This window comes from Corvus cornix, chromosome 6, assembly GCF_000738735.6.
Source record: "Corvus cornix cornix isolate S_Up_H32 chromosome 6, ASM73873v5, whole genome shotgun sequence".
Taxonomy (NCBI): domain Eukaryota; kingdom Metazoa; phylum Chordata; class Aves; order Passeriformes; family Corvidae; genus Corvus; species Corvus cornix.
Window position 1 is genome coordinate 35,670,971 of NC_046336.1, and position 15,911 is coordinate 35,686,881.

At 50.5% G+C, this 15,911-nt stretch overlaps 1 protein-coding gene across 4 annotated transcripts; it reads left to right on the plus strand.

The window, feature by feature from the left end:
• The first annotated feature begins 1,978 nt into the window (after positions 1–1,978).
• On the plus strand, positions 1,979–14,146 carry LOC104695064 (microsomal triglyceride transfer protein-like). Of its 4 annotated transcripts, XM_010408630.3 has the most exons (19): positions 2,809–2,884; positions 2,994–3,117; positions 4,179–4,360; positions 4,559–4,702; positions 5,157–5,264; positions 5,816–5,932; positions 6,762–6,901; positions 6,978–7,131; positions 7,320–7,477; positions 7,687–7,852; positions 8,707–8,814; positions 8,915–9,127; positions 9,228–9,442; positions 10,026–10,123; positions 10,817–10,938; positions 11,293–11,520; positions 11,837–11,961; positions 12,180–12,350; positions 12,621–14,146. In XM_010408630.3, the coding sequence occupies exons 2-19, from the start codon at positions 3,051–3,053 to the stop codon at positions 12,766–12,768; spliced, it is 2,664 nt and encodes an 887-aa protein (XP_010406932.1). In that variant the 5' UTR covers positions 2,809–2,884; positions 2,994–3,050; the 3' UTR covers positions 12,769–14,146. The 4 variants fall into 4 exon arrangements, with proteins under 4 accessions (XP_019146930.1, XP_010406930.1, XP_019146931.1 ...); XM_019291385.1 differs by lacking the exon at positions 2,994–3,117 and having other exon boundaries at positions 1,979–2,884; positions 8,707–8,818; positions 8,919–9,127; XM_010408628.2 differs by lacking the exon at positions 2,994–3,117 and having other exon boundaries at positions 1,979–2,884.
• Positions 14,147–15,911: the final 1,765 nt, after the last annotated feature.

The following is a 15,911-nucleotide window of genomic DNA, read 5'->3' on the forward strand; positions in this document are numbered from 1 at the left end:
TTTGTCTTGTAGGAAAACCAGGGTCTTTGCACAGCATTGCTCCTCTTATCTCACAACATTTATGCAATGAGCTCTAAGGGCAGACCTCAAGTGCTCAAAATACCTCCCCAACAAAAGCCATTGCACAGTAAAGAGTGCCAGAACACATCCCACCTACCTCAGAGCCATGTGCCAAGGGGAAGCAGGAGGAAGAGGTAGATGTCTTGGGAATGGTAACAGCTCCTTAGATGATCCACGGTCACACACAGTGCAGGGAGATGAGCTAGGGTGGCCCAGTACTGGTAGTGCCCTCACCTACAGGGCCTTTCTAGAAGAATTTCAGGCTGGGTCCTCACAAAAATCTCCATCAACACTCTCCAGGGCAGCAAGGGTACAGAAGAGCTTTGGGTCCATCCAGAACCAGCAGAAACAGAACAAAAACCAAAACTATAACATAGCCTAAAAAACTCATCTATTTTCCAGGCTGAGCTTAAATAGGCTCCCTAGCCATGGGCTTGGGTGGAGACCACAGGTGAGGCTCATTAGGGTCATTAAAGCACATTAGGGCCCCCTCAGGTGCTCATTGGACACACCTGGGGTCTCTTGACCAGTATGTCCCACACAGCCCCAGGAAATCTCTCTGTTCAGGGATTTTGGAAACTTTTGGGTGCCGCCAGTACAATTATGTGGGAAATGCTCATCCCCCTTGAGTTTTTCTCTTAGAGGGAAGGATTGATGGAGCTTGTTGGCAGAGTCACTGCTTTCCCTACCACTACAATGGCAAAAAGAGAGTGACAAGGCAGGAAAAGATGGTGGGGGGGAGGAACGGGACTTTTGGAGCTGAAGGTCATTTAGGAGAGAAGAAAATTGACGTTTGCAGGCGTTGATGCAACAGTCCCTGTTGCTTTCATCCTGCTTCCATCCAGAAGAGTTCACCCTGTGGGCAGGCTGGTCACCCTTTGCCAAAGTCCATCCTGACATCACACCTCGCTGGCAAGGTGCCTACGTGGTGACCTGGGCACAGTGACCTGGGCACACTGACCGCCCCTGCTCTGCTCTGCTCTGCCCATGGGTTTTGGACCTGCCACATCAGGCCCTGCAGCTGGAATCCCCCACCATGGTGATCCAGCAGCCAGCCACTGGGTCCCACCACTGGATAGAAATGGGAAATGGCATTTTCTTTGGGTGATACACAAGGGGCTGGAGGAGCACCCAAGATTCCAGCAGCGCTGATTTTAGGACCATGCATCTGTCCATAGGTGTCCGAAGTTCCATAAGGCATCTTTCCAAGAGCACTGCAACCCCAGATGGATTCGGGAAGAATGCTTCACAAAGTCTTATAACTCCCTCTGGTTTCTTCTGCTTTACTCTTTTTCACAGACTGTCCCAGAGACAGAAGGAAGAAACGCGTTTGGAGAAAGAGAAACCAGGTTTTCTCCCAGTTTTCTGTATCCTAGTCCTGGAAAGTCTTGGTAACCGAGCCTAAATAACCAACCTGCCAAAGTTCAGTTCCACTTTGTGGCCTCCTTATCAGCAGGTTTTTTTTCCCAGGCTATTTCTGTTTTCCTTTCCTCTCCAGGCATTGTATTGAGTTGCAGCCAGCAAACATTCCAGGACCTTGCCTTCAGGGCTTAGACTCTCCACAACCACTTCACTCTGAAATACCTCATTTTTCCCCACCCTGAATAAAGAACCAAAAATTTCTGTGTTCAGCAGGATTTTCATCCTCTGGTATGCTTTGCTCTCACCTTGCATTGCAGAGCACAAATCTCCCAGAGCCATAGAATGGTTTGTGTTGGAAGGACCCTCAAAAATCATCCATTTCCACCCCCCGCCATGGGCAGGGACACCTTCCACTATCCCAGGTTGCTCCAAGCCCCATCCAACCTGACCTTGGAAACTTCCAGGGATGCAGGGGCAGCCACAGCTTCTCTGGGCCATGGGCTGCCCTGCCCATGACAGGGGGTTGTAAGAAAATGATCTTTAAGGTCCCTTCCAACTCAAACCATTCTGTGATTCTATAAAAGCCAAATGAAAATACTAAAGAGAAGAAAATTTTTAAAGATAAATATGGAGTATTTGTCCATAAAGACCACCAGAAGACCAAGTGAAGACACCACATATGGGAAACTTATAACTGGAGTTTCCCCAGGTTGCTCTCAGCTGGATCTGCCCTGATTTTCTGATCCCAGCAGTGGCCCAAAAGCCCAGTGGTGATGCAGAGCTGGAAGAGGTGCCATCGAAAATGCCAAAACTCCAAAGTTTTGGGGGTTTGGTCCCGCTGTAATATGTAGATCACTTCCAGAGTGACACCTGAAGTGCCCCACCCCCGCCCCCACCCCCCCATTCTTTTTAGCAAAAAGCCTTCCCAGGACCTTGAGCTGCATCACCACCACTTTGGTGACTTTAGAAAACAATTAAACTCAGTAATCACAAAGTTCATGCATTTTAAAAAAACCCCAAAAACAACCAAAACTGTACGGTTAATGGGCCAAGAGATTTAGAAATGGCTCTCCTAAGCCCTTTTCCCGTTTCTTTCTGGGGGTAACAGTGCTCACAGTCCCACCCACCAGCAGGCGCTCCCCGTCCCCTCCAGCCTGGCCCTTTAAGTAACATGAGCCTCCGAGCTGCAAATCCCAGTCTCCAACTAAAAGGATGGAAAAGCTGTTTACCCCCCTTCCCCCTTCCGGGTCTTTTCTTTTGAAAGGAATTTTCTTCTATCGCATGAGAGAGAGATCACCAAAGGACAGAGCAGCCTTCTGAGCATCCTCCTCCCAAATCAAGACAAACTTGCAGCTTCTCCACCCTGCAATGCTTCTGGCAGTTTTTTTTCCCAGCTTTCCTCCCTTCTTGCCGGCCTTTGGCAAACCTCAGCTGATTTCCAAACCCTCCGTTGCTGCTGGGGGTTGGTACAAAGGTTTAATTATTTGCCTTTTCTCGGGTAAGGCGGGGATAGGGAGAAGGTCGGGCCCCATCGTCTGACACTCCTAATCTTGCCCACTTTTGTTGTACAGTCCCTCTCTCCCACCCCCCTTCCTTCCCTGTCTCCTGCCCAGCTCCCAGAGCCCACCATGAATCCACAGGCATTTTGGGGATCCTTTTGCCTGCTTTGCTTTTCCTTCCTGAGATCAGCAAAAGGTAAGGGAGACTTTGGGCTGATTTGGGTTCAGGGACACAACGGGGTCTGGATGCCTGGAGAGGTGAGATGCTCATCCCAGCACTTATCCTCCTGGTCTACAGCCGAGCAGGGAACAGGGACTGGTAAACTGCAAGCAGCACGAGCATGTCCTGAGGCAGGGAAATTTTGGGGATTGTGGCAGTCCTTCCTGGGGGTGAGGAAAACCAGAGAGCTGGAGCTTTTTAAACTGCACACAGCACAGAACTATACAAACTCTTCAGTCTGTCTCACAGAGGAAAGCCCCAGGGACTGAGCTGGATTTACATTGATTCATTTGTTGTTAAAAGCAGCAAAGCTATAAAACACTTCAGAAGCCCAGTAAGTGTGTCAAATTTGCAAGAGAATTTCAAGTGACTTCAGAAAATAGATTTGACTGGTTTGTCACAGCAAAGGCAACCCTTCTCCCTTCATCACAATTGTATACAAGCAAGAGAAGGGACTCAGAATAATTTTGGAGAAATAAGGCTGAAGTAGGGTGTTTTGATCTAAAGCTGTCCCACCAACTTCATTTTGCCTTAGCACAAAGTCAGTAATTTAATTAAGAGTTAGAAGTTCTGATGGAAAACCCAGAATATGAATAATTCAGTTTCTTTTCTCCCCTAAGAAGGTTGACTGTGCCCCAGTTAATGCCCAGTGCTAAAAAGGCACTGGAGAAATCCCTCCTGTCTGTGGGCATGCTCAGGAAACTTCCCTTTAGGATTAAAGTGCGCTTCTTTGGCATTTCTAAAAGTCCTGAAGTCCCCAAGTGGAGACCCTGCTCGAGCCATCATTTTTAAGGCAGGGCTGGAAACACGAGCAGGAATCAGCTGTCAGCCTGGAGAACACCCAAATATCTAAACCACGGGCACAATTCCCCGTGAAAACCTTCCCATCAGCTAGACTTCCAGTCCCAGGAGGTCGAGTGATGCACAGGTCACGAGCACCCCTGCAAGCCCGGGTGCCCTCTGGATGGAAGTTGCCAGGTGCAGGAAGTGGAGGAGATCCATGACTGCTTACCTTCAACATTTCCATCTTTCCACAGGGAATTTGCAGCCACTCTCTTTCCAGCCCAGGACCCTGTATCAGTACCGGTACACGCTGCATGTCCAGCTGGACCACACGTCCACACCATCCCCGTGGGGAGCCCGGCTGCAGGCTGAGGCATTGATCCATCTGCACCGGCTCTGGAGGGACCAAGGCAGGGAAGAGCTGCTCCAGGTGCAGGTGGGTGGGACAGTACAGCCATCACAGCTGGGTATTCCTGCTGGCAACACCCCAGGAGCTGCAACCCCTTCCCTTTCTAGCCCATGCCAGCTGAAAAATGACCTCTCTGACCAAATCCATCACCTGGAGGTAAAATACACACCACCTTTAGAGCAGACACACTTGGTCACTTTTTTCTGCCATCTTCTGCTGTTGCAGATCCACAACCTGAAGGCCCAACACCAGCCAGAAGAGGAGAGGAACCAGGACAGCAGCAGAGGTCCCCCTGTAGAGATTGCACTGAGCCAGGAGGCACAGGCAGAGTTCCAGCAGCCAGTGTTCATCTCCTGGAACAGTGGGAAGGTCAGCTGGACACCTCCTGGGCTTGTTCATGCCCTCTGCAAAGCACTCCTGTCCTCATCCTAAATATTCTGGGCAATGAAGCCCATAGGATCTCCTGCTCCACCTCCAATTTCAGAGCAGCAGGAACTGGACAGAGTGGCCAGTGCAGGACCCTACATGGAGTCCCATCGTCCAAAAGGACTCAGCTGAATCCCATGTTAAAAGCTCTTCAGTCCTAACCATGGGATATAAGCTCTCTTCTGACCTTCTCCTCTACGGGTGGGAAGGAAAGGGAAATTTTGTGGGCTTGCATCCACAGACCTCATGCTATTGAGGGATAAAGTCCTCCTTGAGAAAATTCCTCAGGTGTCTACAGGGTGTTCTCAGGTTCCCTTTTGTCAGGGAAGGCAGCAGAGAGCCTTCAAGGACCGCAGAGACATCCCCTCAGCCAGGCAACACCTCCTACCCCCCCCAGGTCAAAGCTTTCTATGGGAATGAAGCGGAAAACATCCTGATCTCCAACCTGAAACGAGGCATCATCAGTCTGTTCCAGCTTCAGCCCCATGCTGGCACCACAGTGGAGGTAGGTCCAGAGCTGGGGCCACATCTGCCCAAAATCCAGGGATGTGCCAGGAGAGCTGGCCCTGGAACCTAGCCAGCCCATGAGCTCTGGCAGAGGAGGCAAAATTCAAGATAAACAACATGGGCTCTGCTGCTCCAACCAGGCTGTGAGCAAGGGTGACTATTGGAAAGGCAGAAGACTTAAAATGAAATAACCTAATATTCAGCAATAGGCACCCTTACAAAACCATAGCCTTTCCCTTGACAGTAGGAATGGCATTCCTGCTAAGCAGGATTTGCTTTGCCAGCAGCCAGCTGGAATGACCTGTGAACAACATGAAATAACCTCAGAACCCCAAATGCAGTCACAGAGATGCTGCTGCTAGTGGTGTCAGCCTGAGTTTGCAAAGATGCCCAGATGGACTTGGAGCTATCCAACACCACCCCCACCACCCCCCCCGATGTGGCCCACTTTCTAGATTTTTGATGTTTTTCTATTTGTTAGGTTGGCCTTTCTGTCTGTCCTCTCCACAGATCATTTAATACCCATGGTCACTCCCCTTTGTGTTTCAGGAAGACGCCTCTGGAAGCTGCCAAGTCACCTACACTGTGTCCAACCGTTCCATCACCAAGACCAAAGATCTTCTCAGCTGCTCAACGCCAAAGTCTGGATTCACCTCCACAAACAAAGCAAGTCCATTGCTCTCACTGTGGGGGGTTCAGCTCATCTTGAGTACAGCAGGGCCATCCCTAAAATCTTTTTGCAGGTGGGCTTGGATTCCCATTCCCAGCTGGCTTCAGCCTTCTGCACCAGCTTGGGATGGGACTCTTAGACCCATCCTCAAAGTGGGATGCACCAACATCCCTCAGGAGGATCTTGTGGTGTCAAGGTGGGTAGGAGCAGTAAAGGTGCTCTGGGTCATCCCACCCACTTGTTATCACTTGTTATCACTTCTGACCTGTCAGCTGATCCTGCTGGGGAAGGTGGAGATACAGGGATGTTTTCTGGGTCTCAGACCCATCAGACTGGGGATTAGTTTGACAGGACTCTGGTTTTGCTTAAAGCAGTAGCCTGCGTTTAGCCCTGACATGCACAGATGAAATCCTGTGGATCTTAATGCAGTTATACCTGCCACAACCAAAATTTAAGGTTTTTTAAAATATAAAAATTCTACTGAATTCAATATAAAAATGGACATCCCCATGGAGACCCCATAGGCCCTGGCAGAGGTCTCAACACCACCTTGTCATGCAAGTCCCTGTGTCACCACTCTGTCTACCTGCATCAACCACAATGAGAGTATCCCCTTGCCATCGTCCTCACCTGGTGTTGCCTTCTCCCACATCTGGGAAGAAGGTGGGCTCTTCTGGATTTTCCTTTCCTACATTTTGCAAGTGAAGTAGGTGACTTTGTGGACTGGAAAGTTCTTTTTCTGCTAATGGAAAGAGAAGTCTCCTGGGGAAAGGGGAAGGGAGAAAAAGGTTGCATTTTTTTTCTCCTTGCCTTTCCTTTCCCAAGATTTTTGGAGTTGAGTGGCAGCCCTCCAGCACAAGCCAGTATGTGGTGAAAGGCAACCTCCTCCAGTCGGTCCTGGCAGAGGAAAGCCACGTGGTGGCTCCAGCCCTGAGATCCCGCTCTGGCATCAAAATCAGTTCAAGGTGAGCGATGATCCCAACCATGAGCACAGGGGATGTAAATCACAAAACTTTCTATTGACTGTTTCTCCCTTCACAGGCAGCAGCTCCAGCTGGTGTCTCCTGCAATGCCTGGGCCAGCAGAAGTGTCTGGACAAAGCCTTGAGGATGTGCTGGCTGGCACAGATGCACGGCCCCAGCCCCTGGTCATGACCAGCCTGCCCTTCAGGAGAGTCTGCACCCACTGCCCATCGGTCAGTGATGCTACCAACCCCCAAAACTCACCAGGGGCTCTTCCCCAAGCTGGGCGCTTGTAGGATTTGGATTTAAACCCCAGTGGTGCTTTTGGAGGGGCTGGTTACTGCTGCTTTGGTGTAAAATGTATCCTGTGGTAACAGGGGAAAAGAGGCTAAATCCCACCTAACAAACCTCACCTTTGCAGCTGAGAGCCTTCCTGAAGGCTTTTGACAGACAGAGAGTCAAAATAGACACCTCGAGGGTGGCGACAGCCTGGCAGTTCCAGAGGTTCATCCAGATGCTGCGCAGCGCCGAGAAGAGGGATGTCCTGCAGCTGCTGAGGAGAGCACCTGAGGAGATGCGGTGAGAATCCCTGGAATCATCTCTTCAAAATTCTGAGCACTGGACAAGACAACCAGGATCATTTGGTGCTGCTCCAGGCACCATCCCTGGTCCAGGCAGCCATCCTGACTAGTGATAGTGTTCTCTCGCTTTCCTAATACCCGTCCTGTCCAAGCACTGCATGTTTTTTTTGGGCCATGCCACTGATGAGTTCCCTCTTCCTGCTCCAGCCCCTTCCTCGTGGAGGCAGCGGTGGCCGCACAGTCAGTGGCTTCCTTGGCAGCGCTCTCAGACTTCCTGGATTTCAGCAAGGAGCCCAAGTCCCTCGTGGAGAAGTTTCTCTACACAGCAGCTTTCTCTCCCCGGCCTTCTGGAGAGCTTCTCCATCTCATCTTAGTAAGTGTGGACATCTCTCTCTCTTCCCAGAGGGTCCTGCATCTGGGATGGGAAAAGGGAAAAAGGAAAACACCATGGAAAAAGGAAAATGTTTCTGCAGAAATTGATTTTCCTGCTCATGGGATTGTTTTATGTGCATTTAACGGGACATAGGTGGTGGGAGTAGATGCTCCTCAGAGGAAAAGAATTCAGCAGAAAATATTTTACATCAGTGCATTAGAGATAATAAAATCTTAATTTAGAGCCACAGCATTTTATCCAATTAAATCATGCATGGCCTCCTTTGATGCCTTAAGAGGCCTCCTAGAAACAGAGACTAGACAGGAGTAAGGGAATAAAAGCAGGTATTTATTTGAAAGGCCTTCAAAGGTACCCCTGGGGGCCAGAGGCCACTGCCCAGATGGACCCCAAGACAGACGGCAGGGCACGAGTTCTTCACACTTTTATAGGTTTGGTTCATTTGCATATCAGGGTTAATTCTCCAATTAAAGCTTCAGTTTAATGGTGTAAGTTCCCCTCTGCTTGCCCCACTTAGAGGCTCTTTGGTTTATCCTTTTTGAGCCTAGGACAGTCTGGGTGCCCTTGGAGACAAAGTCTGGAGAGGCTTTGTTATGTCTGCCTGGCACAAGAGAGCAGAAGTCAACAGGCTAACTTCAGAGTTACACACTAAGCAGTGCAGAATTTGAAAACTATAAAAGTTAAAACCTAAGGCATCACCTTCAAGGCAGGAAAGAACTAGTTTTTCCTTACTTGCTTAAGAAACACTTTGAGATAAGAGGTAAAGCATACTCCTTCTCTTTTTTTCTCCTCATTTCTTTTTTCCTGCTTCCTTTTACCCCTTTCTTGATGCCCAGGACAAGCTGGATGAGAAGCAGCTGTCGCCTGAGACCTGGGAGACAGGGGTAGTTGCTGTGGGCTCTCTGGTGGGCAAGCTGTGCCAGCAGAAGCTCTGTGGGCTGCAGGTGGGTTCTCTGCAATCCCTCACACTTGGCTTTTTGGGACCCAGTTCCAGGGGTGCCCAGAATATCTCCTGTCCCCCCTCCTTCTGCAAATCCCGAGCAGGTAGTGGAGCGTGGGGTGGAAACCATCCTCAGGGGGCTCAGAGGTGCCGAGGAGGAGCCCAAGGTGGTCATTTACCTGCTGGCCCTGGGGAATGCGATGCTCCCCGAGACCATCCCCACTCTCCTGGACCATGCCGAGGATGGTCCCACTGCTGTCACTGCCGCGGCCACCTCTGCCCTGCAGCGATTCCCTGTTCCCCACATCTCCAGCAAGGTAGGAAAGGAAGTTGCCGAGGCTTGGTGCTCCCCTCCCCACTCAAAGCCAAGCTGCTGGGGTGCATTTGCACTCTCTTTTAATTATCCCTTCTCATCAGGTGAAGCGAGTGATGAGGAGGATTTTCCACCAGAAGAGGCAGAGTTATGACAAAACCTGTCGCCTAGCCGCTGCAGAAATCCTCCTGGATAACCACCCCTTGCCCATGGATGTCATCAACATCTTGCTGGCCACCAGCGAGATGGAGACAGAGATGGCCACGTTCCTGCTGCTGAAAGTCCAGAACAGCCTGCGTGACCACCACCACCTGGCAAGGTGGGGCTGGAGGGGATGGCTGCATTTTTCCCTCTGCTCTATATCACCTTTTTCTCCTCCTCCTCCACAATCCAGCTGTGGGTTTTGGACCAATGTATCTTTAAAATGTGCTAGCATCACTTCCTGGGGCTGCCTGGATATTCCTGGAGTAACAAAAGGGATGCCGATGCCATATAGCCGGGCAAAACCTGACATTCCTTGTCATCCTGCCCCATGGCAGTGGGACCCAGGCTTGTGGTTTTGGCTGAGTCCTTGGAGACCGAAGCTCTGGCTCCCAAGGCAGTGCACAGTTTGTACCTGCATTAATCTACCTGTCTGCACAAAACAAACCAAGCACTCACATTTTGCAGGGCTAAGTAAAAACTGCACAAAAATATCTGCTTGGTTTATCCTAATAAGCCATAGGAAAGGGAAATTCCAGGGTAGCCCATGTCCGATGCTTTCATTTTTTGCTCACACTACTCTGGGCAGCCAGCAACCATGAGAAATACTTTGGCAAATTTTATTTCCTTCTGTAGTGACCACTGACCTTTTCCCTTTCCTTCCTCCCAGTGCTGACACATCCTTTCCCTCTCTTTTCCAGGAACATAATGAAAGACATCATGGGAGACCCGCGGATAAATAATTACAATTTCTTCTCTAAAGTCGGCACCTCCTCGTCTTTCTCAGGACCTCTGACAGGTGACAGCACAGAGGACACTGATCCCATGTCCCCTCAGAGGGTTAAAGGATGGGTTGGTAGGAAAAGGCAGCTTCCAGAAGAGGATTCAGGCCTATAGAATGGCCCAAAATCTCAGAGAGGTTTCTGAGAATGTCCTCCAGCATCAGCTGGCTGCCACCACCTGAGATATGAACACACCCTTCTCTAACGCATACTTTTCCCAAATCCTGCTAATTTGAAAGAGGAACTTCAGCTGGAGATGAAACCAACAGTAGATTGTTGGTGGGATTTTCTGTGCTTTCCCTGATAAGTCAAGATATTTCACTCCATTCCTCAGTTCCTTTCGTATTTTTAATAAGATCTTCAAAGAGGAGGATTCTTGTACTGAATTTAAAAGAAAGAATCAAACTTCAGAGAGTACAAAAAGCAGCACTTCCTAAATATCTGCTTAATTCTTCTTCCCTCAGCTCTCATTTCTGTCCCTCTTCAAATTACCTCAGTCTGGCCTCACAGAGGGTCAATGAAGGTGGAAAAGTCAGGGAGAAAAAAAAACAACCTTGCAATGCTAAATTCTTTGAGTATTGCAAGAAGGGAAGGAGAAGATGCAGAATGGTACCATATGTCTGGGTTGGAAGGGACCTTAAAGATCATCCTGTAACAACCCCCCTTCCATCAGACACCCAGGGGTGCTCATGGGCATCTCTGCCTTTCAGTCACCCAGGACCTGATTTCCACTTTTGGGCTGGATCTACTGTTTTTGGAGGGTGGATTCCTGAGGAAGAGCGTCTCCGACTTCTCCCTGCTCAGCCACGGCCAGCGGCTTCGTGCAGCTCAGGTGCCAGCGGGAGAGGGGCTGGGGGGGGGGTGGTGACAACACCGACCCAGTGGTGCCACTGCTGTCCCTGTGTCCCCTCTTAACCCCCTTGTGGTGCTTCACCTCCACATTAACCCCCTTGTGGTGCTTCACCTCCACATTCAGCATGTCCTGTATCAGAAACAGGCAAATTCCCAAATCACCAGTATGGAACCAGACACTCCTCCTGTGGAGAAGGGAGTCCCCTGCTCCCCCAAAAAGCAGAGGATGCAACACTGATACCTCGGGGTGCTCAGAGACGATTTGGATGCCTCATCCAAGTCACTCCATCGCTGATGTCCTGCTCCAAAGAGTGCCTCCACTTCTGTCTTCCAGGTCACCTTTGAAGCACAAGGGATGGAGTCAATGATGGGAGAAAACCTCTCGGAAGGGGAAGAGGAGCCAGAGCTCATGGCTGGGATGTCGGCCACCTTCTTTGATGTCCAGTTGCGGCCAATCATCTTCTTCCAGGGCTACACAGATCTAATGGCCAAGGTGCTGCTGAGCAGCGGAGAGCCCACCAGTGTGGTCAAAGGGAACCTCCTGCTGATGGACCATCACCAGGTACTGGATGGGGAGGAAGCAGTGACCTGTCTCCATGCCACATCTCAGTGAATCCAGTAAAATGAGCCTGTGAATGTTACGCACCACAGGTACAGATCTGAGAGCGAGGTGGCACTGCCAGATGTGTCTTGGGGTTGGTAAAGCAGTGGGATGGCTTGTTCTGCCATGGGAGACCCGTGGCTGCAGTTGCTCCCATGCAGGCCCAGCTGCAGGGTTGGGACAGACATTCCCAGCAGCCACAAGTCACTGCTGGTGTCAGCCACTCATCCAAGAGCAGTGCCTGGTCACAGGAAGCTCTGCCTTTTCCATCTTCCAGGTCATTCCTCTGCAGTCTGGCCTCCAAGTGACTGTCAAACTCCAGGGCAGCCTGGGGCTGGATATTTCAGCTGACATGGATGTGAGCATTTGGGAGCAGGAACTGAAAACCAGCGCCAATGCGAGGTCAGTGGGTGGGAAGCTGCTGGGAAAGGGAATACCCGGGGGATGAGGGTGGATTTCCACAGCCCCCTGCTCTTCTTCTGATGGGTCCAGCCTTTCCTGGTGCTTAGGAACACCCATTTTCCATGGCCAGATCTCCAATCAAGGCGTTTCTGGAGTTTTTTGGTGCCCAGCGCAGGCCAATGCTCGGTGACCAGACCCCATGTGCTTCTCTCTTCCAGGGGAAGCCTCACTATGGATTTCCAGGCAGAACTAGATTCCCCTTTCCTCCAAGCCACCCTGCGGAGCCAGACAGAGGTGGAGACCTCTATCCACTTCAACACCATGCTGAGGTTTTCCAGCAGCCCCGTGCTCATGTGCCTGCAGCTGAGAGAGGAACAGGTCCCGTACAGGTAGTCTCTGGGTACAACCAGATCCTGCAGAAACATCATTATGGGCTTGAGATAAAGGAGGGTTCCTTGGGAAGAGGAGAGAATTAATGGTTGCACTTACTGGCTCAGAATTGGTAGGGATGAGAGAAGGGCACCTCAAGTTCCTGACACGGGTGGGAGCACCATCCATAGACCATCAGGAGATGGTGACTGGGCTGGTCTGGGAGGAGAAGGATGAGATCCACCACCACCACAGCCTTCTGACCATCCTGCTGTCACCTTGTCCCACAGAGAAATCTTCACAGTTTCCCAGTCTGCTGGGAGCCAGAGCAGCACCTCTCGGAAAGGCCGGCATGGCACCGTGCCTGGGAGGGAATTTGCCTTGCACCAAACCAATTCCAAGGTCTGCAACCTCCTGCTGACAGCAGAAAAAGAATAAGGAGTCAGAGCACTTAGGGACTCTCCTCCACAACCACCTTTCAACTAGAAAAATGCTGCAGTAAGGACATCAGAAGGGACCACAGGAGGAACTGCTGAAGGACAGACACACCCCTTGCCTCCAAATCTGCCCTCACACCCCAAAAGGCTGAGATTTCCCCCTCCTGGACTCCTCCCTTTCATGGGGAAGGGCCTTGCTGGAAGCCAAGCATGTCCTCGTGAAAAACTGCCTTATTTTGCAAGTGAGTGAGTTTCTCAGAGCCCAAGAAACCCTCCTGCAAGCCTGCACCCCAAAATGCCATGTTTTCTCCCCATTTATCAAAACTGTCAGGAGGGAATACATTTGCAGCTAGCTGGAAGTCCCCACTGGAGGGAATAAATGACCTTCTTTTAATGCACAGCTTTTTTGGCTGCCAAATTTTCCAAGAATATGGAAAAAACTGATTTCTGGAGGAGGTGCGATGGTTTTTAATATTTTTTTAATGCAACTCCAGAATAATCCTCAGGGAGAAAAACAGAGAAGCAAGAACAAAATGCCAATTATTCCATGTTCTTTCTGGCTTAATTGAAGGTGTTCACATTCTTTTGCACACGAAGGCAACTCAGCTCCCTCTCAGCTTGGTGCCAGCCTCATATTCCTGGGGGAATTTACACTCTTCTGCCAGGGATGTGGCCAGTGCCTTCCCACCCCAGTGTCTACAGGACAGGCAGGGCTGCAAGGATCATCTGATGTCATTAAAAACACCTTGTAATTAAAATCCACAAGGGCATGAGCAGAGGTGACTTCTGCCTGCAGCCTCATGTCTTAACTGTTGATCCAAAGTTTATGTATTAATGGAGAAGCCTCTGGCCTCTCATCTCCCGGGCAGCAGCTCCCCTGCTCTTTTACTGGAGATAAGATTTGCCCCCACCCTACGTGTGGGAAGGCAGCATTCCAGCAACAGAGGGATCCAGCAGCTTCCCTCTCCTGCTGATATTTGGGCTCTTTTGGTGACCATTTATGAGAATTACAATTAGCTTTGGGTAAATATTGTGCTCCTGCTTTGCATTCTGCTCCTGAGCTGAATTGTTATCATCCCCCACCACCCAACACCTCCAGCACTGGAGGGAGGCTCGCGAGGAAAAAGCAGCATTTCTCCATTCTTTCCTGATAATGATGTGCCTTGGAAAGTATTTTTAGCCCTTATTTTGTGTGTGTTATAAAACAAGCTTTTTAGAAAAGAAAAGAGGGACATGGAGTACATTTTTTAAAATTATGAGCCTGAAATGTTAGCACTGAGTCTCCTGCTTCAGCAGACAAAAATGGTCTGGTTTTCCATCTGGAGACACCAATTACAAGCGCTTTGGTTATGTACAGAAATAAATGCCAAGTATTTTTATATTGTCTCTGTTTGACTCTTAACTTTTCTGGACACATGGATGGGAAGAAGGGAGAGGCACTTTCAGCAAGAACCTGCTCTCTAGGTCTGTATTTAGGGTGCCCTAAATACCCTGCAAAACAGGAATGCGAGGGCTACTTCTGCTCCTAAAACCCCCCGGAGCACCCTGAGGGTTGACAGCAGCCCTGCCAGAGGGCTCCCATGGGGCCGCCTTATCCTCTCCTGCCAACTCCTGCAAATGTATTTGAGGCCATCCAAGACTCTGCTTAAAATCAGGGCTTCCCCTGCGCCAGGGCTCTGCTGATCCCAGGGCAGCGTCGCTCGGAGCTGGCCTCAAGGATACAGACAGTAATAGCCCTCGGGACTGAGCAGGGTCTGAACAGGAGGATCCCAGCATGACCCTGGCTGGAGGGAGCCTGTATCACTTTCTGCAGAGCGGAGAGCAGCTCCCACTTGCTGCCCAGCTTCACCATCTCAAAGGAGCATCCTGTAATTCCCCATTCCCCCAGTCTCAGAATCACAATTTGGGCTGATTTCAGCTGTGTTTTACACCCTGATGAGTTGCTATAATCTCCCCTACACATCTGCACAAGCCTTAATCCCAATCCTGCCACTGTTCTGACAGGGGTTTGTGAGGGAATATTTTGACCTGAAACCTCTCAGTCTCAGTGTCTGCTCCTCAGACAAAGCCAAGAGGGATCCACCTGCCATTTGGGACTTTTTCCATCGCTCCCTTTCCTCTTTCTCCTCCTCTACAGATCAACAAAGGCAGATTTGTCAATCAGATGAGATTTACCCCAAATCAGCTGAACTTCTAGTCCCAAAGGATGCTTGTCCTGCCAGAGGGACCAGGTCCTGTAGCTGGAATTGGAGTTGGGAATGTGTTTCCAGACCGCTTGGAAGTGGTGAGGACATTTGAATAGGGATTTTACCAGTTTGCTTTGCTGCTGGAAGATTTGCTGTCCTGCTGAGCCACTGAATCCTGAAGTTTCCCAAGCCCTTCCCAATGATTTTTTCCCCAGTCCTGGTTAGATGCTCCAGCAACAAAGGCAATGAAGGGACATGGGCCTTTTGGTAAAGTCACCCATTTCCTTGGCAATAGCTCCAAACCCTCCTAGAAGGGACCTTTCAGCCCCAGATCCCCAGTAGAGGTGGCATTGTGCCCACGGAGCTGGAATGGAGTCACCTCAGTTTTAAGTGGGCAGAAAGGGACCTGGACCTGGATGCATTTTATCCTTGCAGGGATGGTGATTCCACCACTGCCCTGAGCAGCCTGTTCCAGTACTTGACAGCCCTCTTCGTGAATAAATTTGTCCTTATTTCCAACCTCCACACAGCTTGCAGCCCTTTCCTCTCATCCTGTCCCTAGTCCCCTGGGAGCAGGGCCTGACCCCTCCTGTCAGGGAGTTGTGGTGAACCAGAAGGTTCCCCCTGAGCCTCCTTCTCCAGGATGAGCCCCTTTCCCAGCTCCCTCATCCTCCCAAAGAGTCATTCCATCCAGGAACAAGGGAAGGGGACCATCAGGCAGGGTTGGCGTGCCAGCTGTGCCTCCTGGTGAAGATCCGCCAGGACAGCCACTCTCCATCTCCCAGGAATTTTGCAAGTGGAGCAGGGCTCCTGCCGCCTCTCCGTGTGGAGCTGCAGATCAGCAGTGACCTCCAGCGGCTGCAGGCAGAGCTGATGGAGATGTCGGGATCAAACCCCTCCGCTCCGGCCCCCAGGGATGTCCCTCAAGCGGCACACGAGGTCGAGGGACCTCTGCGAT